We start from the raw sequence: 22,500 nt of genomic DNA, 5'->3' as shown, positions 1-22,500 counted from the left end.
ACTCTTTGTATGCTCAACAAAGAATTCATGTGAAATTTTGTATTGCTCTGGTGGTTGGAATACACTGAAATCAACCAAGTAAACCTCTCTTCTTCTCTTTGATAAAAATACACTAATTACCAATTCCAATCCTAATAATGACAAGAATGCCAATGTTATTATAATGTAAATATTGGTTGGATCTTGATTTGACATCTCTTCCAATACCATGGTTTGAAATTTATCGAAAATGTCAATTAATATAGCACTATTATTATAGAGGTAAATGAAATTTATTATAACCAATGGTGTTAATCCTAATACCATAGTACGGAATGTATTATTTCTCCATATTGAATATCCACGTCCAACCTCTTCCATATCTGCATCTCTATCTGGATAATAATATGATTTAACTTCCTCTTCAACTCTTGGTGTTGCTTGAGTAGTTTTCTTTTCTTCTACCATTTTTTTTTTTTTTTTTTTTTTTTTTTTTTTTTTTTTTTTTTTTTATTACTATTAACTATTAACTATTATTATTATTTTTTTTTTTATTATATTATTATTATTACAAAATTTAATGTTATTATATTTTATATATATATTTATTATATATAAGAAAATAAATAAATAAAAAAAAAAATAAATAAATAAAAATAAAAAATAAAAAAAGTAAAGTGTGGTTAAAATATCAAACAAATAAAAAATTTTAAAAAAAAAAAAAATTAAAAATAAAAAAAAAAAAAAAAAAAATGAAATTTAAAAAAAAAAAAAAAAAAACGAATCAGGTTGGAGTCATCCTTCCATTTGAATGCCCAACCGCAATAGGAATTGGATAGTGTGAGTATATTAATTTTTTTTTTTTTAAATTTTTTTTTTTTTTTAATTTTTTTTTTTAAAATTTTTTTTTTTGCAACACAAAAAACATCAACATCACGTTATAATAATATATAATTATCCATAATACTTACATTGCAAAAAAAAAATTAATGGGTTATCGGGTTAGAAGGTAAAACTAAAAAAAAAAAAAAATAAAAAAAAAAAAATAAAAACAAAAAAAAAAAAAAAAAAAAAAAATAAGAAAAATAAATTTACAAGATAAAAAAAAAAAAAAAAAAAAAAAATTAATTAAAAATACATATTATAAATAATTTTTTATTTTTATTTTTTATTTTTTTTTTTATATTTTATTTTTTTTTTTATTTTTTTTTTTTTGCTTTTGTTAAAATAGATTTAAAAATAAATTTAAAAATAAAATAAAAAGAAATCTTAAAAAAAAAAAATTATTATTTTTTCCACTCTCCAAATCTTTAAAAATATCTTTGAAAAATAATTAATTTTTTTTTTTTTTTCAATCACATCCAAATTTTCATTTTATTTTATTTTTCATTTTTTTTTTTTTTTTTTTTTTTAAAAAAAACAATGATTTAATTTTATTTATTTTCAATTCAAAAATACACAACGATATAAAATAAAATAAAAAATAAATAAATATAACCATTCTAATAAAAAAAAATTCAAAAATCATTCAATCATTTTTTTTATATCATTTTGTTTATTTCTGGTTGTTTTATTTTTATACTAAATTTGGATTTTTTTATTTATTTTTTTAATTTTTTTTCCCATAAATATTTTTTTATTTTTATTTTTTTTATAAATTTTTTATTTTTTTTAATTTTATTTTTTTTAATTTTATTTTTTTATAATTTTCATTCTTTTTTTTTTTTTTTTTTTTTTTTTTGACACATTATTTCTTTTGGAGAAGATGTGTCCCTTGCTAATTTTATTATATTAATTACAGCAGCCTTATTAGTTTCGTCCTACACAAACCACCTGTTTTTAGGCTGAAAATAATATGATAAAATTAGCAGGCTGTAATTAATATGGTAAAATTAGCAAGGGAAAAAAAAAAAAAAAAAGGAAATTCAAAGTCATCTATAAATACATCATCAGATTCACCATTTCTTTCATTTGATCACAAGATGTATAGATAATGTTTCACAGGTTTAGGACCATTAGATAATTAAAACTTAGGTTTAGCTCCATTCTATCAAATGGGTACATTTGTTTGTATTGATTCAAATAACAATGATAAATTCACGAAAAACCTAAAGCGATATCGTGGTAAATCAGATGTATCAATTACATTAACCAACAGTGTAGATAATCTCTTTGTCAATAATAGTTGTAAATATTGTTTAACATTGACTGGAACTGACGTCAATCCAGGTTTCATAGTATAAACACTCCATATTGGTCAAACATTATTATCAGGTTCTGTAGAAATTAGTTACGTCACCAAATTGAATATCTTGTCACAGATGAAAATGGTAAATACCCACATTAAAAGATCATGTACCAGGATCATATTATGTTCAAATGGTTATTCCAGATTATTGTAAACAAGTTAATCAGAAGACTATACATTCAGTTCAGATGATGTCGAATCAATTCAAGCAATTCAAAAATTGGAATCCAATTGATTTTATAAATGATTGGATGAGCTGTTTGTCTGTCTGTTGGTCAATTCAAAGGTACCATTTTAAATATTGGTTTGAAAAGTAAATCACTCTCTAGAACGGAAGTGGTATACTCTAGAAGGACTTTATTTATTTATTATTTTCTTTTTTATTATAATTTTATCTTGACAATTGTATTTTAATATATTGTTGAGTGAATCATCATAAAAACTGAAATTAATAAAATTTAAAGAGAATAATTATTAATATATAATATACTAATTTAAAAATATAATTTCTGATAAAACTAATTTTGAAATTAATAATTGTAATAATGAAAATGAAGTTTAATTGCACAATAATGGTTCAATTCTATTAATAAAAAAAGGTGATTTAAATCTTGTTTTTTTTTTTTTATTTTTTTTTTTTTTTACTTTTTTAATTTTTTTGTGTCAAATTAGAAAATAAAACAAATGAAGTGTTTTTTTATTATCATGCTGTGGGTTATAAAACACCTTACAAATCTTTTTTTTATTATTTTATAATCATTATTATTAAAAAAAAAAAGTTTTTTTTTTGATTGGGTGAGATAAAAATAGTATATGGGAAAAAAAAAATTAAAAAAAAAAAAAAAAAAAATTATTTTACAAGGAATGAGTTTTTAATAATAAAAATAATAATGAAAATTATAAATTAACCCTTCTTTGGGTGGGTAAAAAGTTGTTTTTTTTAATTTATAAAAATTAAAAAGTGGGTGGAGGTGGGAGTGAATGTGATTTTTTGTGATTTAACACTCATCTAAAAAAAAATATTTAATGTGAATTTGCTTCATTATCAACAGTTGGCTATATTTGTAAATACCCAATAATTAAAAATTACAATTTTCAAATCATTTGTTTCTAATAATAATAATGATAAAAATTAAAAAAAATATATATTTTTTTTTAATAATTAAATTATTTTATTATCAAAGTAAAACAAAAAGTATAAAAAGACTAATTTTTTGAAATTAAAATTTATTATTCAAATTCTTTTTTATTTTTGTAGTAAAAATTTACATATTTTAATATTACAATGTTAACTAATAATGAAATTTATCAAGAAGTTCAAAAATTTGCCAAGGGTTATGACTTAAATCAAGATGGCGTATTAACTTCACAAGAAATATATTATTCACTTCTAAAAAGTAAAATATTGAAAAACCCACTACAAAAGATTATTGACATTAATAAAATTATACTAACAGTTTTTATTATTAAATTTTAAAAAAAGAAATGAATGGCAATTCTTATGAGGCATCAAAAGCAACTGGTGTTTTATGTTCAACAATTGATATAAACAAAGATGGTAAATTCAGTTATCATGAAATTGCTAAATATTGTGCTGACAATGCAAAAAAACTAATTGAACAAAATGCTGATATTGCTGCATTGGCTGATGTTGAAGCTTTTTTATTAAGATTTGATAAAGGTAAAAATAGATCTTATATAATAATATTATACTTTATTTAAAATAAGATTAATGTGATTTTAAATATATTGAAATTTACTTTTTTTTTTTTTTTAATAAATAATAAAAGATAAGGATAGAAAATTAAACAAAACAGAATTTGTTGAATACTTCAAAGGAGGAACAGATACCCCATACTCTGATCGTGATTATGTTCTTAAAATTATTGATTTGGATAAAGATGGATGTGTTTCCGCAAATGAATTACAAGAAGTAAGTTATATCATTGTTTTTTTTTTTTTTTTTTTTTTTTTTTTTTTTAAATTTTAATTATAAAAAGTATTAATTTTTTATTTTTTTCTATTTTTAATCCTTTTTTTAGTGGTTCAAAAAAAAAAGAATTGATTATGCAAGCCGTCCACATTGTTAAAAAACTTGGGACATAATACCACATTAATCTTTTTTTTAAGGTTTGGTACATAAAAAAAAAAAAATTAAATAAATATTCAATTTCCATTATCCAAAATCTAAAATCATTTTTTGTTTTTTTTTTATTAAAAAATTAAAATAAATATTAATAAATACATTGTTAATAAATATTAATATCGTAATAATAATTTGATGTAAATATTATTTATTATTATTGTATAATTTTATCACAAATTTACTATTATTTTATATTGTTATTATATATTATTATATTTTTTTTTTTTTTTTTTTTCTCGTTAAACTTTTTTTTAATCCTGTTACTTCTCAGCATTTTTAACCATCAGAGTTTGATTTTTCCCATACACTTCTCTTATAAAAACAATAAAAAAATAATTTTTTTTTTTTTTTTTTTATGACATATGATATATTATTTCTTTTGGAGAAGATGTATCCCTTTCTAATTTTATTATATTAATTACAGCAGGTTTAATAGTTTCAGCCCACACATACCACCTGTTTTAAGGCTTAAAATAATATGATAAAATTAGCAGGCTGTAATAAATTTGATAAAATTAGCATTGAAAAAAAAAAAAAAAAAAAAAAAAAAAAAAAAAAAAAAAAAATTCAAAGTGATCTTTGAATACATCATCAGATTCACCATTTCTTTCACTTTATCACATTATTTAGAAATCATTTTATTAATTATAATTATAATAATAACCATCTCAAATTTATAAAATCAACAAAAAGAATTAATAGTAATAATAATTATAAAATTCATAGCATTAATTAAGAAAAAACCTGAAGTGGTATTGGGGTAAATCAGATGTATCAATTACATAAACCAACAGTGTAGATAATCTCTTTGTTAATAATGGTTGTAACCATTGTATGACATTTACCGGACGACCACAAACAATTGATAGAACTGATGTCAACACGGGGAAAAAAAAAGCTAACAAAATAAAATAAAATTAATTAAAAATTTAAAAAATTTATAAATGTCATTTTTCATATTAATTCTTTTTTTATTATTTAATGATAATTTTATATTAACATGTGATATATTATTAATTAATATTTAATATTAATTTGTTAAAAATTTTATTAAATTATAATTTCTCTTTTTAAAAAGTGAGAAATTACATGTCATAAAATATCTCAAAAAATAATGAATGTTCTAAAAAAATTTTTTCCCGTGAATCCAGGTTTCATAGTATAAACACTCCTAATGATCTATAAGAATAACAATGTGATAAAACATTATTATCAGGTTGTGTACAAATCAGTTACATCACCAAATTGAATATCTTGCCACAGATGAGAATGATACACATTAAAAGATCAAGTAGCAGGATCATATTATGTTCAAATAGTTATTCCAGATTATTGTAAACAAGTTAGTCTAAAGAAGACTACACGGATGATGTCAAATCAATTCAATAAATTCAAAAATGAATCCAATTGATTTTATAAATGATTGGATGAGGTATCTGTCTGTCCCATGCCAAAATTAATATCGTAATTTTCAGGACCAATATTAATTTTTTGCAGACATAGGTATCATGCTAATTTTATCTCATTAATTTCGGCTACCTTGTTAATTTTGGTATTCATAGACCATCTATTTTTAGGCTGATATTTTCGTCTGTATGTCTGGTCAATTCAAAGGTACCATTTTAAATATTATAATTTATTTTATTTATTTTATTCAGTTTTAATTTTTATTTATTTATTTTATTTTTTATAATTATAATTTTTTTTAATATATTGTCTAATCATCATAAAAACTAAAAATAATAAAATTTTAATTTTTATTTTATACTATTTAAAATGTTAACAGTTATCGCTAAAATCGAATGATTAAAATAATTTACTGATTTCTTGAGAGTATAAATAATTTTAATAAAATTAATTTTGGAAATAATTATTGTGGCAAAGTTCTATTGGTTTTTTTACAACCCCACTATTTTCTAAATCTCCCCAATAATGGTTCAATTAATAATTATTTTATTTTTAATTTTTTTTTTTTTTTTTTTTTTTTTTTACATTTCAAAAAAATTAATAAACAGTTGGATAATATAAATGGCTATGTCAGAATATTTACCACTAATTTTTATTTTTATTATTTATTAAAATTAAAAAAAATGGGGTGGGGGAATGTGATTTTTTGTGATTTAACACAGACTTTCAAAAAAAAAAAATTTAATGACTGAACTTGCTTCATTATCAACAGTTGGTTATATTTGTAAACACCCAATTTTCAAATAATCAAATTGTTTCTAAAAATTATTATTATTATTTTTTTTTAATAAATTAATTATTTTATTATCACAAATCAATAAAAAAAGTATAAAAAGACTAATATTTTGAAATTAAAATTTTATTATTCAAATTCTCTTTTATTTTTGTACAAAGTAGTAAAAATTTACATATTTTTAAAATTACAATGAGCACTTGTGGTGATAATAGTAAAATTTTTCAAGATATTCAAAATTTTATCCAAGATTATGACTTAAATAAGGATTACAGTGTAACTTCATCTGAAATATATCAATCATTTTTAAAAAGTAAAATATTGAAAAAAACCACAACAAAAGAATATCGACATTAATAAAATTATACTAACATTTTTTTTATTATAAAATATTAAAAAAGAAATGAATGGTGATAGTTTAAAGGCATCACAGGCAGCTGGTGTTTTATGTTCAACAGTTGATATGGACAATGATGGTAAATTCAGTTATTATGAAATTTCTAAATATTGTGCAGACCAGGCAAAAAAACAAATTGAACAAAATGCTGAGACTGCTGCATTGGCTGATGTCGAAGCATTGTTATTAAGACTTGATAAAGGTAAAAAAGATCTTTTATAATAATATTTTACTTTATTAAAATTAAGATTAACGTAATTTTAAATATATATACTAAAATTAACTTTTTTTTTTTTTTTTTATTTTTAAGATAAGGATAAAAAATTAAACAAAACAGAATTTGTTAAATTCTTTAAAGAACAGGGCTATAATCCATACTCTGACCCTGATTATGTTCTTAAAATTATTGATTTGGATAAAGATGGATATGTTTCCGCAAGTGAATTACAAGAAGTAAGTTATAACGTTGTTTTTTGTTTTTTTTAATATCAACTTTTAAAAGTATTAATTGTTTTTTTTTTATTTTTAATTCTTTTTTTATAGTGGTTCAAACAAAAAAGATTGGCTTATGCAAGAGGTCCAATTTGTTAAATTCTCTTGGGACAAAATACCACATTAATCTTATTTTTTAAGGTTTTTAAATTTGGTACAAAAAAATAAAAATTAAATAAATATTCAATTTCCATTGTCCAAAATCCAAATTCTATATTTTTTTTAATTTTTATTTATTTTTTTATTAAATTTTAAATAAATATTAATATCGTAATAGTAATTTGATGTAATTATTATTTTTATTGATAAAATTATTGTTTAATTTTATCACAAATTTACTAGAATGATGAATTTTATTAAATCGGTTAATGGTAATAATAATAATAATAATTTTTTTTTTTTTTTTTTTTTTTTTTTTTTTTTTCTTGTAAAACTTCTTTTATTACAAGCAGATATAATAATAATAATAATAATAATAATAAGCATCTCAAATATATAAAATCAATAAAATGAATTTATAATAATAATAATAATAATAAAATTCATAGCAATAATTATAGTAAAAATACCGATGATAAGAATAATTATAATTAATTTGAAGATGTTCCACTTGGTGGTGATTGTGAATCAACAATTCCAGATCAATTTAAACCAGCCTATAAATACATCATCAGATTTGCCACTCCTTTCACTTGATCACAAGATGTATAAACCAATTTTCACAGGTTTAGGTCCATTATAAAATCAAAACATAGGTTTAGCTCCATTCTATCAAATGGGTACATTGTTTGGATTAGTTCAAATAACAAATTAATATCGTAATATTATATTTTATTTTAATTATTTAACTTTGATAATTTTATTTATTTTATTTAATTTTAATTTTTATTATTTTCTTTTTTTTTTCTTTTATATAATATAATATATTTTTTAATCATCATAAAAGCTGAAAATAATAAAATTTTTAATTTTTATTTTATACTATTTAAAATGTGTTGACAGTTATCGCTAAAAGAGAATAATTAAATAATATACTAATTTCTTAAGAGTATAAATAATTTCTAATAAAACTAATTTTGGAAATAAAAAATTATAATGAAAATTAAATTATTAATTTTTTTTAAACGAAGTTCTATACAACCCCACTATTTTCTAAATCTCCCAATAATGTTTCAATTAAATTTATAATAATTGTTTTATTTTTAATTTTTTTTTTTTTTTTTTTTTTTTTTTTTTTTTTTTTTTTTTTAACATTTAAAAAAATTAATGAACAGGTGGATAATATAAATGGTTAAGTCAGAATATTTACCTCTAATTTTTATTTAATTATTAATAAATAATTATTAATTATTAATTAAAAAAAAAGGGGGGGGGGGAGAATGTGATTTTTTTGTGATTTAACACAGACTTTCAAAAAAAAAAAAAATTTAATGTGTGAACTCGCTTCATTCTCAAATCAACAGTTATATTTGTAAACACCCAATTTAAATTAAAAAAAAATAAAAAAAATTATTATTATTATTATTATTTTTAATTAAATTATTTTATTATCACAGGTCAATAAAAAAAAAAAAAGTATTAAATGACTAATTTTTTGAAATTAAAATTTTATTTTTCAAATTCTCTTTTATCTTTGTGGTAAATATTTACATATTTTTAAATTACAATGAGTACTAATAGTGATAATGATAAAATTTTTCAAGAAGTTCAAAAATTTGTCAAAAACTATGACTTAAATAAGGATGGCAGTGTAACTTCATTTGATATATATCGATCATTTTTAAAAAGTAAAGTATTGAAAAAAAACCACAACAAAAGAATATTGGATTAATATAATTATACTAACAGTTTTTATTATTAAATATTAAAAAAGAAATGGACGGTGATATTTTTAAGGCATCACAGGCAGCTGGTGTTTTGTGTTCAACAGTTGATATGGACCATGATGGTAAATTCACATATCAAGAAATTGCTAAGTATTGTGCAGACGAGGCAAAAAAAAATGTTGAACAAAATGCTGAGATTGCTGCATTGGCTGATGTTGAAGCTATGTTATTAAGATTTGATAAAGGTATAAAAGATCTTTAATAATATTTTACTTTATTAATATAGGATTAATGTGATTTATATATACTAAAATTTACTTTTTTTTTTTTTTTTATTATTTTTTTTTTTAAAAAATAATAAAAGATAAGGATAAAAAATTAACCAAAACAGAATTTGTTGAATACTTTAAGGGAAATGGCCATACTCCATACTCTGATCGTGATCAAGTTCTTAAAATTATTGACTTGGATAAAGACGGATGTGTTTCTGCAAATGAATTACAAGAAGTAAGTTATAACTTTGTTTTTGTTTTTTTTTAATATCAACTATAAAAAGTATTAATTTTTTTTTGTTTATTTTTAATTCTTTTTTATAGTGGTTCAAAAAAAGAAGAATTGATTACGCAAGAATGGTTTCTGCAAGAGGTCCAAATTGTTAAATTCTCTTGGGACATAATACCACATTAATCTTATTTTATAAGGTTTTAAAGTTTGGTACATAAAAAAAAAAAAAAAATTAAATAAATATTCAATTTCTTTAAATGAAGTTATTAATTATATTTATTTTAAGGAAGCTCTATTGGTTTTTATGCAACCCCTCTATTTTCTTAATATCCCCAATAATGTTTCAATTCAATTAATAATAATTGTTTAATTTTAATTTTTAATTATTTTTTTTTTTTTTTTTTTTTTTTTTTTTGTAACATTTCAAAAATTAATAAACAGTTGGATAATATAAATGGTTAAGTCATAATATTTACCATTAATTTTTATTATTAATAAAAAATTTAAAAAAAAAGGTGGTGTGTGGGAGAATGTGATTTTCTAGTGATTTAACACAGACCTACAAAAAAAAAAGTTTTTTTTGTAAGTCTGTGTTAAATCACTAAATTTAAATTTTTTTGTAAGTCTGTGTTGATTCCCACACCCCTACTTTTTATTAAATCAACACCTGATTATATTTGAAAACACCCAATTGGTTTAATTAAAATTAAAAAAAAAAAAAAAAAATTATTATTATAATTATTTTTTTTTTTTTTTTTAATAAAATCAATACAAAAAATAAAAAGAATAATTTTTTGAAATTAAAATTTCATTATTCAAATTCTCTTTTATTTTTGTACAAAGAAGTAAAAATTTACATATTTTTATATTACAATGAACAATAATCGTAAAATTTTTGAAGAAGTTCAAAATTTTGTCCAAAATTATGACTTAAATAAGGATGGCAGTGTAACTTCATATGATATATATCTATCATTTTTAAAAAGTAAAATATTGAAAAAACCACAACAAAAGAATATAAGCATTAAAATAATTATACTTACAGTTTTTATTATTAAATATTAAAATAGAAATGAATGGTGATGTTTATAAGGCATCACAGGCAACTGGTGTTTTGTGTTCAACAATTGATATGGACCATGATGGTAAATTCACTTATTGTGAAATTGCTAAGTATTGTGTAGACAAGGCAAAAAAACAAATTGAACAAAATGCTGAGATTGCTGCATTGGCTGATGTAGAAGCTATGTTATTAAGATTTGATAAAGGTAAAATAGATCTTTTATAATAATATTATACTTTATTTAAAGTAAGATTAATGTGATTTGAAATATATGCTAAAATTTACTTTTTTTTTTTTTTTTTATTTTTTTTAAAAAAATTAAAGATAAGGATAAAAAATTAAGCCAAACAGAATTTCTTGAATACTTTAAAGGACGTGGCTATACTCCATACTCTGATCGTGATCAATACCTTAAAATTATTGACTTGGATAAAGATGGATGTGTTTCCGTAAATGAATTACAAGAAGTAAGTTATAACTTTGTTTTTTTTTTTTTTAATATCAACTATAAAAAGTATTAATAATTTTTTATTTATTTTTAATTCTTTTTTTATAGTGGTTCAAAAAAAGAAGAATTGATTACGCAACAATGCTTTCTGCAAGAGGTCCAAATTGTTAAATTCTCTTGGGACATAATACCACATTAATCTTATTTTTTTAGGTTTTAAAGTTTGGTACATTAAAAAAAAAAATTAAATAAATATTCAAAATTTCCTTCATTTTCCATTATCCAAATTCTTTAATCATTTTTTGTTTTTTTTATTAAATAATTAAAATAAATATTAATAAATACATTTATAAATATATATTAATATAGTAATAATAATTTGATGTAAATATTATTATTATTAATTAAATTATTTTTTAATTTTATCACAAATTTTCTATTCTTTTATATTGTTTATTTTTATTATAATTTTTATTTTTTTTTTTTCTTCAGAAACTTCTTTTATTGCAAGTGGGTCCGATACAATATTGTTTTTGTTGTAATTATTATTTTACCCCATTACCATTATCATTAAAAAAAAAAAAGGTATTTCAAGTATCGGATCGAGTTTATGGTTTAGTGGATTTTTAGTCCCTACTAACTGGTTGGGTTTAAAGACTCTCAACTATAGTCTAAATGTTTCTTTAATGCTGTTACTTCTCAACATTTTTTTAAACCTTTAGATGTTTGATTTTTCAATCATTCCTCTAATTATATGAAGTGCAGATTGATATGAACGTTGCCGCTAAAATTAATTTGTATTCTGGAGTCTGAATAGTTTTTAAACTCGATGTCCTGATATGCCCATTGAAGTATATTTAAATTAAATTTATTAATCAAATTTTAAGTCAATTAAAAGTTTTTGAAAAAAAAAAAAAAAAAAAATTGAGAATAAAAATATAAAAAAAAGTTTGAAAATACAATTTGGAAATTTTTTAAGAATTCTTTGGACAATCAATCCCACAAATTATTTTTAGAGTTAAAAACAAAAAAAAAAAAAAAAAAAAAACCAAAAATATTGAAAAAATAGTTTATTTATTTTTTTAATAATCTTTTTAGATTACTTTAAAGTCTAAATGAGCCTCTTGATGCTAATGAAAATTAATATAAAAATAAAAAAAAGGGTCAGATTATATTATTATTATTATTATTATTTTTTTTTTTTTTTTTTTGTAAATGACTCACCCAAAAGACCACCTTTTCCACCACAATTTTGAGCTGAGCCACCCTTTGATGGAACGATTTCTACTTGAAAAGTATTTGGTGTTGAAATTTGTTGAAATGAAAAGTTAAACATTGTTTTTTTAATATAATGGATTGGTTATTTTGGTGAAGAAAAGGTAAAAGAAAAAAAAAACAAAAAAAAAAATTAAAAAATAAAAAAAATATAAAAAAAATTTCAAAAATCAAAAGTTGAGAGATATTTTTAGATTTTTTTTTTTTGTTTTTAAAATGTATTGTTGGAATGTAAAAAAAAAGAGGAATTTGATTTGACCAATAAAAAAATATTGATTTGGTCTCCACATTTTTTTTTTTTTTTATTATATTAACAATTGTTTACCATCAAAATTATATTTTTTTTTTTGGAAAATATTTAATCCCATTTTTTTGTTTTGGAAAAGTTTATTTTAATTGTTTTAAAAAAAAAAAATGTGGGGACCAAATCAATATTTTTATTAAATTTTAAAAATAAAAAAGTAATAAAAAAAAAAATTATGGAGATAGTATTAAAAAAAAAAATGGGTTTTATCTAAAGTTTCCCTTCTTTAGTTTAGTTTTTTTTTTTTATAAAAACAAATTTCTTTTTTCCATTTTTTTTTTTTTTTATCAAAACAAATTTTTTTATTATTATTATTATTAATATTTTGTTTCTTTTTTATAAAAATGAATTCACCAAAACCAAATCAATATATACCACTCTCAACTAGTAATTTGTGTTCAAATAACCTTTTTCGTATGTAAAAAGTAAAAAATAAAAAAAAATAAAAAATAGTAAATTTTTAACAGATAATTTTTTAAAAATTATAGCCCAAAATTCATCATATACTTCAGTCAAATATTTCAGAATGTAGAATTTTTTAATAAAAAATCAAAATTACAAATCAATATAGATTTAAAATAAAATAATCATTACTTAGTTAAATACATAAACCAATGAAACTAAATAAAACTCATTTCAATTTTAATTTATAAATCTGAAATTATTAATATTAATAATTATTAATATTAATTGGTTTTTTTTTTTTTTTTTCTCTTTCTCTCTCAATTTTAATAATTTTTAAAAAAAAAAGTATTTTGAATTGAAGGAAAAGGTTTAATTAATTCCATTTTTTATTTATTAAATTTTAAAAATGAAATTAAACAGAAATTAAATTATAACCTTTTTTCTTTTTTATTTTTGAATACTTGTTTTTTTATAATCTAAATGCTGATACTTTTGAGGCTATAAATATTTTAATTTATAAAAAGTTATTAATAATACAATTTTTTTTTTTTTTTTTTTTTTTTTAAACTAAATTTTTATAATTTAAAATACAAACAAATGCAAGATCCTGAATTATTTCTATTTCCACCACTACATAATTTATTAGTATTTGAAGAAGGTGAACGAGGACTAAAAGTTGTAAATAAAAAACCCATTTTTTTAAAAATTAAATAATATAAATATATGAATGATAATAACAATTAAAAAAAAATAAAAAAAAAAAAAAATAAAAAAAAAAAAGAAAAAGAAAAAAAAAAATAAAAAAATAAAAAAATAAAAATTAAAGTCGGCCATTGACCAATTTTATATTTTTGGTGCAGGGTCTTTAATTTCCCAAAACACAAAACGCAAAAAAATAAAAAAAAAAAAAAAAATCTTTCAAAGAAAAAAAAAAGTGATTGGGTTTATTTTTAGATTTGTTTATTTACATTGTATTTCTATTTTATTTTTTTTTTTTTTTTTTAATTTATTTTTTTTTTTTTTCTTGTAAAAGTTAATTAATTTTTATAACATTTGAAACCAGAAGCATCAATTATGAATGGTATAGTTTGATTTTTTAATGAAGATGATAGGATGATTTTCAATTTTCTTAAGATTGTTGGATTATTATTTATTGGATCGGGAACTGTTGATTTCGAACGTTGTAGTAAAAATCTTGAATTTATAAAATTTGCCCATGATAAACCTAAAGCTGGTATGGTCGTACTTGTGGTATTATTAAAATAGGTTGACTGTTGTACATTGTTTGTACCACCATCACCACCATCTTTATCATTATCATCACCAATATTTTGATTATTATTATAGTTATTATTTGTTAATAAATTTTGTTGTTGACTTAGAATAAACGGTATATGTTGTTGTTTTGAATTTTGAAATGAAGGAACTTTTGAATCTTGTTTTCTTTTTTTAAATGGTCTATTATTTGTAACAACTAATTCACCATTACTATTTACAAAACCTTCATTATCATTATTATCATTATTATTATTATTATTATTATTATTATTATTATTATTAATATTATTCTCTTCATTATTATTATTATTATTTGTATTTACATTGTTTGGAAAACTATCAATAAAGAAATCTGTTACTTGATTTACAACAACAATTGTTATTCCATATTGTTCATTTATTAATTTTAATCTATTAGCTAAACTCCATAAAAGTTTAGTTTTTTCAATGATTTCACTCTTTTCATTACCATATTCGTGTCTTAATAATGCAGCTATGGAATCAATGATTAATAATCTAATGGTTTTCTTTTCAAGATAACCAGTGATTTGATTTATTAATAAATCCATTAAAGAATCTATTGTAGTTGTTGATTGAATAAATATATTATCTAATGGTGAAACACCACTATTACTTAATTTTGAATAATATTGTTGTTGTTGTTGTTGTTGCCCATTATTATTATTATTATTATTATTGGTATTATTATTTGTATTTTTACCAGATTTTACAGTATACATTTGATTTAATCTTTTTGTTGGAAAAGGTGGTTCAGTAGTGATGTAAAGACAAGCACCATTTAAACCACCCATTTCAAAAGGTAATTGAACTTGTAATGATAATTGAATACATAGTTGAGTTTTACCAGAACCAGATTCACCTGCAATCTCCGTTATACCAATAGGTGATATACCACCACCTAAACATTTATCCATTATTTTACAACCTGTTGATAGTTTTATTGATGAAATTTGTAATTTTTCTAATTCTAATGATGTCATTAATTCAATTGAATTAATATTACTTCTATTATTATTTTGATTATTATTTTGATTATTATTTTGATTACTATTATTACAATTATTTGAATTATTTGAATTATTATTATTATTATTATTATTATTATTATTATTATTATTATTATTACTACTATTATTATAAACATTATATAATAAATTTTTTGATATTAAAAATAATAATTGATCAATTTGTATTATATTTAAATTTGTTATTCTTTGTATTTCAGTTTTACTCATTAATAGAATTTCTTCACTTTTTTCAATTTTTTTATAATATTGTATACTCTGTAATGCATCTGTAAAAAATTGTGGATACTCTGTTTGATTATTTAAATAATATTGAATTGGAAATGTTGGTTCATTCATTAAATTATTATTACTATTAAAATAATCTGTTGTTGTGTTACTGCTATTACAATACATTGTTGTATCCATTTTTTTTTAATTATTTTTTTTTTTTTTTTTTGATTTTTTCTTAATATCTGTACATTAAAAAAAAAAATAATAAAAAATGAAAAATAAAAATAAAAATAAAAAATAATTAAAAAAATTAAAAAAAAAAAATTAAAAAATTAATATGGAGTGGTGTATGTGGGAATAATAAAAAAAAATATAAAAAAAAAAATAAAAAAAAAAAATTTAAACAAAATCCAAAAATTCTTCTAAATTAAATGATTTAAAAAATAAATAAATTATTTGTCGTGTGACAGGCAGCTGATAAATTTCGAATAAAAAAAAAAAAAAAAAAATTAAAAATTTGTAACATTTTATTTTATTTATTATATGGACTTGTTTTTTTTGATTTTAATTTATCATCTTTCTAAATATAGTTAAAAAAAAATTTAAAAATAGAAATAAAAAAAATAAAAAAATAAAAAAATAAAAAAATAATTAATTAAATGTAATTTTTAAAAATAATATTATTTTTTATTTTTATTATTATTATTATTATTTACCATTTTATTTGAACTTGTATCATTATTTATTTTTAAAATATTTGTAATTGAAGGATTGTTTGTCCAAAATCCAATTTTACTATCTTCAGAAGAAGTGATTAATTCAGATTTGAATTTATCCCAAAATACATTTCTAATGACATCAGTGTGTACATTTTCTAATTTTGAAATTTGAATGACCTCATCTGGTGTGACCAAGAAAACGTGGCCTGTGCCATTGAAATCACCTCCGAATAAAATCAATTGATTCGATGCGTTATCATAAATACAAGAAATGAAATAATTAATTTCAAATTTATAACGGTCACTCAAGGTTGATCGTAAATCAGCGCCGTAATGCTTTATCTTTAATCCGGTGGTAAGATCCCATGTCGCCAATCTTTCAGTATGTGATAATGTATATAAATATTGATATGCCGATCCAAAGAAACCGATATTTCCAATTGAATCCTCTGCATTGATAACATGAACAATCGCATCATCGTCATCCGCTTGCTCCAAATCATACATACATATCAATCCATCAACACTACACGAAACCAATTTATTCTTATCAATTGGATGAAATCTAACTCTAGTAACATCCTCTGTATGTGAACAATCAAACTTTCTAATCATCTTCTTTGTTGATAAATTATATAACACAACCATCGATCCAACACCCATTGCTAAAATATCACCATTTAAATCAATACTAAAAATTTCACCTTGTTCTAAAAAATATTAAAAATTAGTATTTAATAATAATGATGATAATGATGATGATGATGATGATGATGATACAATACGATTAATTGTTTGTGAACATTGGCCAGTTTTAGTATCCCATATTTTTACAGTTTTATCAGATGAACATGATAAGAGAGTATTTGTATTTTCAATGAATTTAGTTTCATTGATTGCATCTTTATGACCACTTAAAACATTTAATATAGTATTATTTGATCTATCATAAATTTTGATTAAATAATTTGAACCTGCAGCTGCTAATAAATTTGGTGTAACTGATAAATCTAAAACATAACATGTATCATCTCCAATTGAATCAACTGAATGAATTATTGAATTATGACTTTTAAAATTTAATTGTGATATTAATTGATCCATTAAATATTAAAATTATATTATATTTTATATTATATTATATTATTTTTTATTTTTTATTTTTTTTTCAAAATTTTTCGTTTTAGTCGGTTTTTGAAAAAAAAAAAAAAAAAAAAAAAAAAAAAAAAAAAAAAAAAAAAAAACAAAAATAAAAATAAAAATAAAAATTACAAAAAAAAAGATTTTTTTTAATTTTTTTTTTCCAAATAGATTTAATTTTTTTTTTTTTATTCAACACCAAAAAAAAAAAAAAAACCTAAAAATAATTTTCAAACCATAACCTACATGTAATAAGAATAATTATATAAATGTTTTTTTTTTTTTTTTTTTTTTTTCATTTTTTATTTTTTTATTTTAAATATTTACAATATTAATATAAAAAGAGTGAAATGGATTTTTTATTTCAATTCTTTATCACAAGTTTGATATGTGGTGGTCTACAATTTTATATTTATTCAAAAAAAGATAACAACAACACCACTACCACCACCAATAACAATAATAACATTAATAATAACAATAATAATAATTCAACATTATTAGATATTGGTAGAAATGAAGAACCAAATAAAAAAGGTGAAATTGATAAATCAAATTTCTTAACAGAAAATGAAGAAAAACAATTTAAAAAGTTTCAAAATAAATATTTATTAACTTATTTATTAGCAATGGCATCAGATTGGTTACAAGGACCTTATGTTTATGTATTATATGAATCTTATGGTTTCACAAAACAAGAAATTGCAATTTTATTCATTTTTGGATTTTTATCAAGTTTAATATTTGGTATGGCTGTTGGTCCAGTTATTGATAAATAGTATGTGTTTGTTATTAATAAATATAAAAAAAAAAAATAATATTTTTAATATTAATATATATATATTTTTTATTAAAAAGTGGTAGAAAAAGAATGGGAATTTTATTTGGAATTTTATATGGATTAAGTTGTTTAACAAAAGTTATTAATAATTTTAGTATATTATTAATTGGTAGATTATTAGGTGGTATTGCTACATCATTGTTATTTTCAGTATTTGAAAGTTGGATGATTGCAGAACATAATTCAAGAGGATTTAAAGAGGAGTTATTATCATCAACATTTTATAAAAGTTCATTATTAAATGGTTTAGTTGCAATTGGATCTGGTTTATTCGCTAGTGAAGTTGCCAATAGATGGGGATACGTCTCACCATTTCTTTGGGCATTTTCATTACTTGTGACATGTTCAATACTTATCGCAACTCAATGGAATGAGAACTATGGTGACTCCTCATCACCACTAGTAACAACTTTAAAAACATCAATTCAATCATTAATTAATGATCCTGCAATCATTAGTTTAGGTACTGTTCAATCATTATTCGAAGCTTCAATGTACACTTTTGTATTCATGTGGACTCCAACATTATTAGAATCCTCTGATCTATTAAATGTTCAATTACCATTTGGTTTAATTTTCGCAACATTTATGGTTTGTGTTATGATTGGTTCTTCAATTTTTAATTTATTTCAAAAAATTTTAAAACCTGAAATTTTAATTCAATATATTTTATTATTATCTTCAATTTGTTTTATAATTCCATTCTTTTTTAATGTAAGTGTTTTTTTTAAAAAAAAATTTTAAAATTTTAATATATTTTAATCAAAAAGGGGTGGGGAGGGGGTAGTTTCTCATACCCTCTTTTTTTATTTTTTTTGGTGGTGGAGCGTGATAACCCCTTATGATTTTAACTATCATCATAATTACTAATTTATTAATTTATTTATTTTTTTTGAAAAAAGAATTCATTTATAATTTATTTATCATTTTTATTTTTTGAAATTTTATGTGGTTGTTATTTTCCATGTGCTGGTACATTAAGAAGTAAATATATTCCAGAATCAATTAGAGCAACTGTTATGAATTTATTTAGAGTACCATTAAATTTATTAGTTGTAACAATATTAGTAAATATTGAAAGAATTTCAAATCAAGGTATTTTTTTAACTTGTTCAATTTGGTTAATGATTGCTTTAATTTATTATAAAATTTCAATTTCAAAATCACAAGAATTAATTAAAGTAAATAAATAAAAATAAAAATAAATTTTAAATTTAAATAAAGTTTTTATTATTTTTGTTTTGTTTTGTTTTGTTTTGTTTTGTAACTTAAAAATCTGATTTTTCAATTGTTCTTGCATTTTTACGTAAACAATCAGATAACCAATTAATTCCTTGTTCTAATCCTTCACCTTTACAAGCGATTAAAGGTTGTAATTGAACATTTCTGGTGGTGATAGGTGATGATGATGATAATGATGATAATTGATCGGTTGAATTCGATAATTGACAACTTTGAATGACACTTTTAAATACTGATGAAAGGTATTCAATTGTTTCTGAATCTGGTAAATCTTGTTTATTAAAGAATAATAGTAATGGTACATCCTTGAGTTTACTATCATTAATTACTATCTCTAATTCATCCTTTGATTCATTGAATCTCTCTTTATCACTCGAATCTACAACATAAATAATTGCATGTACATCACTAAAAAATTTATTCCATATTGTTCTCAATTGTGTTTGTCCTCCTAAATCCCAATATATTAATTTAATATCTTGAAATTGAGTTCTTGCAACTATTTTTTTTTTTTTTTTTTTTAAAAAAAATAATATTAAAATTTAGTAAATATATATATTAAATATTTTATTATTAGTAGCAGTAACTTACTATTTAAACCAACTGTAGGTACAATTTTATGTGGAGGTAGTCCTGGTATTTTTGTATATTTTGTTTTAATTTGTTCTAGTAGCGTCTATTTGTTTTTTTTTATTTTATTTTTTTTTATTTATTGTTCATTAATATTTTATTTTATTTTATTTTATTTTGTTTTATTTTATTTTTATTTTTATTTTTATTTTTATTTTTATTTTTATTTTTATTTTATTTTATTTTTATTTTTATTTTTATTTTATTTTTGTAAAATTTATAAATTATATATTTTCTTACAGTTTTTCCACTATTATCTAAACCTAAAATTAAAATAAAATATTCATTTTTACTAAAAAGGTACTTCCATAATCCAACAAATAGTGAATACATATATGTTTTTTTTATTTAAACTACTATATGTACACGGTACACTTCACCCCTTTCTTTTTTTTTTTTTTTTGCTTTTTTATTATTATTTTGGACTTTTATATTTAATATAGTACGCAACACATATAATTAAAAAGGGGAATCCTTGAAAAAAAAAAAAAAAAAAAAAAAAAAAAAAACCTATTTTTAAAAAAAAATAAAAAAATTTTTAAAAAAGGGTTTTTTTATTTTTTTTTAATTTTTTTTTTTATTTTATTATTAATTAAAAAAAAAAAGAGATAAATTTCCAAATTTATTTTTTTTTTGATTTTTTTGAAAACTAGTATTTAAAAATGCTAATTCATATATGTGAATCTAATATAAAATTCAAAATGAATTTTTATTTTTTTAATTAAAAAAATGATAAATTTCCAAATTTATTTTTTGATTTTTTGAAAATAAATAATTAAATCTAATTTTAAAATTTTATTTCTAATATATTTTTAAAATAATTTAATCAAAACTTTTAATTTTAATCTTTTTAAATGTCTTTTAATACAATGACAAAATTATTTGTTGTCGATTTGTTGTTACCTAAATATTCGTGTTTTTTTTTTTTTTTTTTTTTTTTTTTTTTTTTATTTTTTTTTTTATTTTTTAAATTAATTTAATTAAGGGAAGTGAGGGTGTGTTTTAATAAAAAAAAAAAAATAAAAAATAAAAAAAAAACAAAAAAAAAAAAAAAACAAAAAAATTTAAAAATAAAAATAAATAAATTAATTAATCATTTTTTTTTTTAATTTTTTTTTTTATTTTTATTTTTATTAAAAATTTTGGTAAAAACACACACAAAAACACACACAGACACAAAAAAAAAAAAAATTATTATTATTCGTATGTGTTAATATAGATATTTTTTTTTTTTTTTTTTTTTTAAAATTTAATTTTTTTTTAAAATAAAATTAAAAATTAATTAAACCATTAAAAAAAAAATTAATTATTAAAAAAAGGATTTTTTTTTTCCCAGTTTTTAAATTTTAAACTATATTTTTTTTTTTTTTTTTTTTTTTTATTTTAACAATTTAAAAATTTTTATTTTTTCCCAAAAAAAAAAAAAAAAAAAAAAAAAAAAAAAAAAAAAAAAAAAAAAAAAAAAAAAATTTTATTCTCTTTATAAAGAGTGTAAAATAAATATATATAAAGAAAAAGTAACTAAATATTATTTAATATGGAAAACTTCAAAAATAATGAATTGGAAAGTTCCCCGATTATAAATAAAAATAATTCAAGTCATTCAATTAATAATGAAGATAATAATTACTATAGTCATAATTTAGAACATAATGATAATAATAATAATGATAATAATAATACTATTACAAATAGCCATATAAATAATCACGATCATAAACATAATCATGAACACGAACATAAACATAAACATAATCACGATCATAATCATGACCATGACCATAACCATGAAGAAGAATATGGACATGGAAATGAACTGGAACACAACAATGACCAAGAACATAATGTTGGTAATAAAAATTTATTAACAAATAATAATAATCAAAGTAAAAAGAAAAAACATGGACATTCACATGGAGGTGGTGAAGATGGTAGTAGTAGTGGTGGTGGTGGTGGTCGACATGGACATGGACATTCACATGGTGGTGGTAGTGGTAGTGATCATAATCATGGATCATCAGATGAAGACGATGAAGAAAGTAAACCATTAAATCAATTAAGAAATTTAGATAGTAAAAAGAAAGCAAGATATTCATTGATATTA

The 22,500-nt window shown here is 19.8% G+C and overlaps 14 protein-coding genes across 14 annotated transcripts in view; 8 read left to right on the top strand and 6 right to left on the bottom strand.

Moving 5' to 3' along the window:
• Positions 1–447, bottom strand: part of cutA (fatty acid elongase 3-ketoacyl-CoA synthase) — a gene marked incomplete at both ends in the record, with an annotated part of 1,551 nt that extends 1,104 nt beyond the window's left edge. Inside the window, one exon of the mRNA XM_633846.1 lies at positions 1–447. This exon is cut by the window's left edge and continues 1,104 nt beyond it. Within this exon, the coding sequence (XP_638938.1) occupies positions 1–447 (447 nt within the window).
• Positions 448–1,834: 1,387 nt separating this feature from the next.
• DDB_G0283647 (hypothetical protein) lies at positions 1,835–2,222 on the top strand (the record flags this gene model as incomplete). Its single annotated transcript, XM_633845.1, has 2 exons — positions 1,835–1,853; positions 2,014–2,222. 2 exons carry the CDS (start codon positions 1,835–1,837, stop codon positions 2,220–2,222), a joined length of 228 nt encoding a protein of 75 aa, XP_638937.1.
• A 1,290-nt stretch (positions 2,223–3,512) lies between these two features.
• On the top strand, positions 3,513–4,317 carry cbpC (calcium-binding protein; the record flags this gene model as incomplete). The annotated part of the gene is made up of 4 exons (XM_633844.1): positions 3,513–3,624; positions 3,711–3,908; positions 4,018–4,160; positions 4,270–4,317. The coding sequence occupies 4 exons, from the start codon at positions 3,513–3,515 to the stop codon at positions 4,315–4,317; spliced, it is 501 nt and encodes a 166-aa protein (XP_638936.1).
• A 2,448-nt stretch (positions 4,318–6,765) lies between these two features.
• Positions 6,766–7,561, top strand: cbpG (calcium-binding protein; the record flags this gene model as incomplete). The annotated part of the gene is made up of 4 exons (XM_633843.1): positions 6,766–6,886; positions 6,975–7,172; positions 7,281–7,423; positions 7,514–7,561. 4 exons carry the CDS (start codon positions 6,766–6,768, stop codon positions 7,559–7,561), a joined length of 510 nt encoding a protein of 169 aa, XP_638935.1.
• A 1,567-nt stretch (positions 7,562–9,128) lies between these two features.
• cbpF (calcium-binding protein) lies at positions 9,129–9,947 on the top strand (the record flags this gene model as incomplete). Its single annotated transcript, XM_633842.1, has 4 exons — positions 9,129–9,249; positions 9,336–9,533; positions 9,653–9,795; positions 9,885–9,947. The coding sequence occupies 4 exons, from the start codon at positions 9,129–9,131 to the stop codon at positions 9,945–9,947; spliced, it is 525 nt and encodes a 174-aa protein (XP_638934.1).
• A 718-nt stretch (positions 9,948–10,665) lies between these two features.
• On the top strand, positions 10,666–11,474 carry DDB_G0283645 (calcium-binding protein; the record flags this gene model as incomplete). Its single annotated transcript, XM_633841.1, has 4 exons — positions 10,666–10,777; positions 10,863–11,060; positions 11,180–11,322; positions 11,412–11,474. 4 exons carry the CDS (start codon positions 10,666–10,668, stop codon positions 11,472–11,474), a joined length of 516 nt encoding a protein of 171 aa, XP_638933.1.
• Positions 11,475–12,492: 1,018 nt separating this feature from the next.
• Positions 12,493–12,639, bottom strand: DDB_G0283643 (hypothetical protein; the record flags this gene model as incomplete). Its single annotated transcript, XM_633840.1, has 1 exon — positions 12,493–12,639. The coding sequence occupies one exon, from the start codon at positions 12,637–12,639 to the stop codon at positions 12,493–12,495; it is 147 nt and encodes a 48-aa protein (XP_638932.1).
• A 587-nt stretch (positions 12,640–13,226) lies between these two features.
• DDB_G0283641 (hypothetical protein) lies at positions 13,227–13,414 on the top strand (the record flags this gene model as incomplete). Its single annotated transcript, XM_633839.1, has 2 exons — positions 13,227–13,300; positions 13,336–13,414. 2 exons carry the CDS (start codon positions 13,227–13,229, stop codon positions 13,412–13,414), a joined length of 153 nt encoding a protein of 50 aa, XP_638931.1.
• Positions 13,415–13,756: 342 nt separating this feature from the next.
• On the bottom strand, positions 13,757–13,982 carry DDB_G0283639 (hypothetical protein; the record flags this gene model as incomplete). Its single annotated transcript, XM_633838.1, has 2 exons — positions 13,757–13,785; positions 13,883–13,982. 2 exons carry the CDS (start codon positions 13,980–13,982, stop codon positions 13,757–13,759), a joined length of 129 nt encoding a protein of 42 aa, XP_638930.1.
• Positions 13,983–14,324: 342 nt separating this feature from the next.
• Positions 14,325–16,019, bottom strand: xrcc3 (AAA ATPase domain-containing protein; the record flags this gene model as incomplete). Its single annotated transcript, XM_633837.1, has 1 exon — positions 14,325–16,019. The coding sequence occupies one exon, from the start codon at positions 16,017–16,019 to the stop codon at positions 14,325–14,327; it is 1,695 nt and encodes a 564-aa protein (XP_638929.1).
• Positions 16,020–16,356: 337 nt separating this feature from the next.
• wdr89 (WD40 repeat-containing protein) lies at positions 16,357–17,647 on the bottom strand (the record flags this gene model as incomplete). Its single annotated transcript, XM_633836.1, has 3 exons — positions 16,357–16,404; positions 16,541–17,253; positions 17,329–17,647. 3 exons carry the CDS (start codon positions 17,645–17,647, stop codon positions 16,357–16,359), a joined length of 1,080 nt encoding a protein of 359 aa, XP_638928.1.
• Positions 17,648–18,033: 386 nt separating this feature from the next.
• On the top strand, positions 18,034–19,717 carry DDB_G0283633 (hypothetical protein; the record flags this gene model as incomplete). Its single annotated transcript, XM_633835.1, has 3 exons — positions 18,034–18,461; positions 18,542–19,238; positions 19,427–19,717. The coding sequence occupies 3 exons, from the start codon at positions 18,034–18,036 to the stop codon at positions 19,715–19,717; spliced, it is 1,416 nt and encodes a 471-aa protein (XP_638927.1).
• A 75-nt stretch (positions 19,718–19,792) lies between these two features.
• Positions 19,793–20,729, bottom strand: arfrp1 (ARF-like protein; the record flags this gene model as incomplete). The annotated part of the gene is made up of 3 exons (XM_633834.1): positions 19,793–20,265; positions 20,358–20,442; positions 20,637–20,729. The coding sequence occupies 3 exons, from the start codon at positions 20,727–20,729 to the stop codon at positions 19,793–19,795; spliced, it is 651 nt and encodes a 216-aa protein (XP_638926.1).
• Positions 20,730–21,933: 1,204 nt separating this feature from the next.
• Positions 21,934–22,500, top strand: part of DDB_G0283629 (cation diffusion facilitator family protein) — a gene marked incomplete at both ends in the record, with an annotated part of 1,632 nt that continues 1,065 nt past the window's right edge. Inside the window, one exon of the mRNA XM_633833.1 lies at positions 21,934–22,500. This exon is cut by the window's right edge and continues 1,065 nt beyond it. Within this exon, the coding sequence (XP_638925.1) occupies positions 21,934–22,500 (567 nt within the window).

The sequence above is a fragment of the Dictyostelium discoideum genome (genome assembly GCF_000004695.1).
Source record: "Dictyostelium discoideum AX4 chromosome 4 chromosome, whole genome shotgun sequence".
Lineage (NCBI taxonomy): Eukaryota > Evosea > Eumycetozoa > Dictyosteliales > Dictyosteliaceae > Dictyostelium > Dictyostelium discoideum.
Note: the sequence above shows the minus strand (reverse complement) of the source record. Positions and strands in the feature narration are given on the sequence as shown.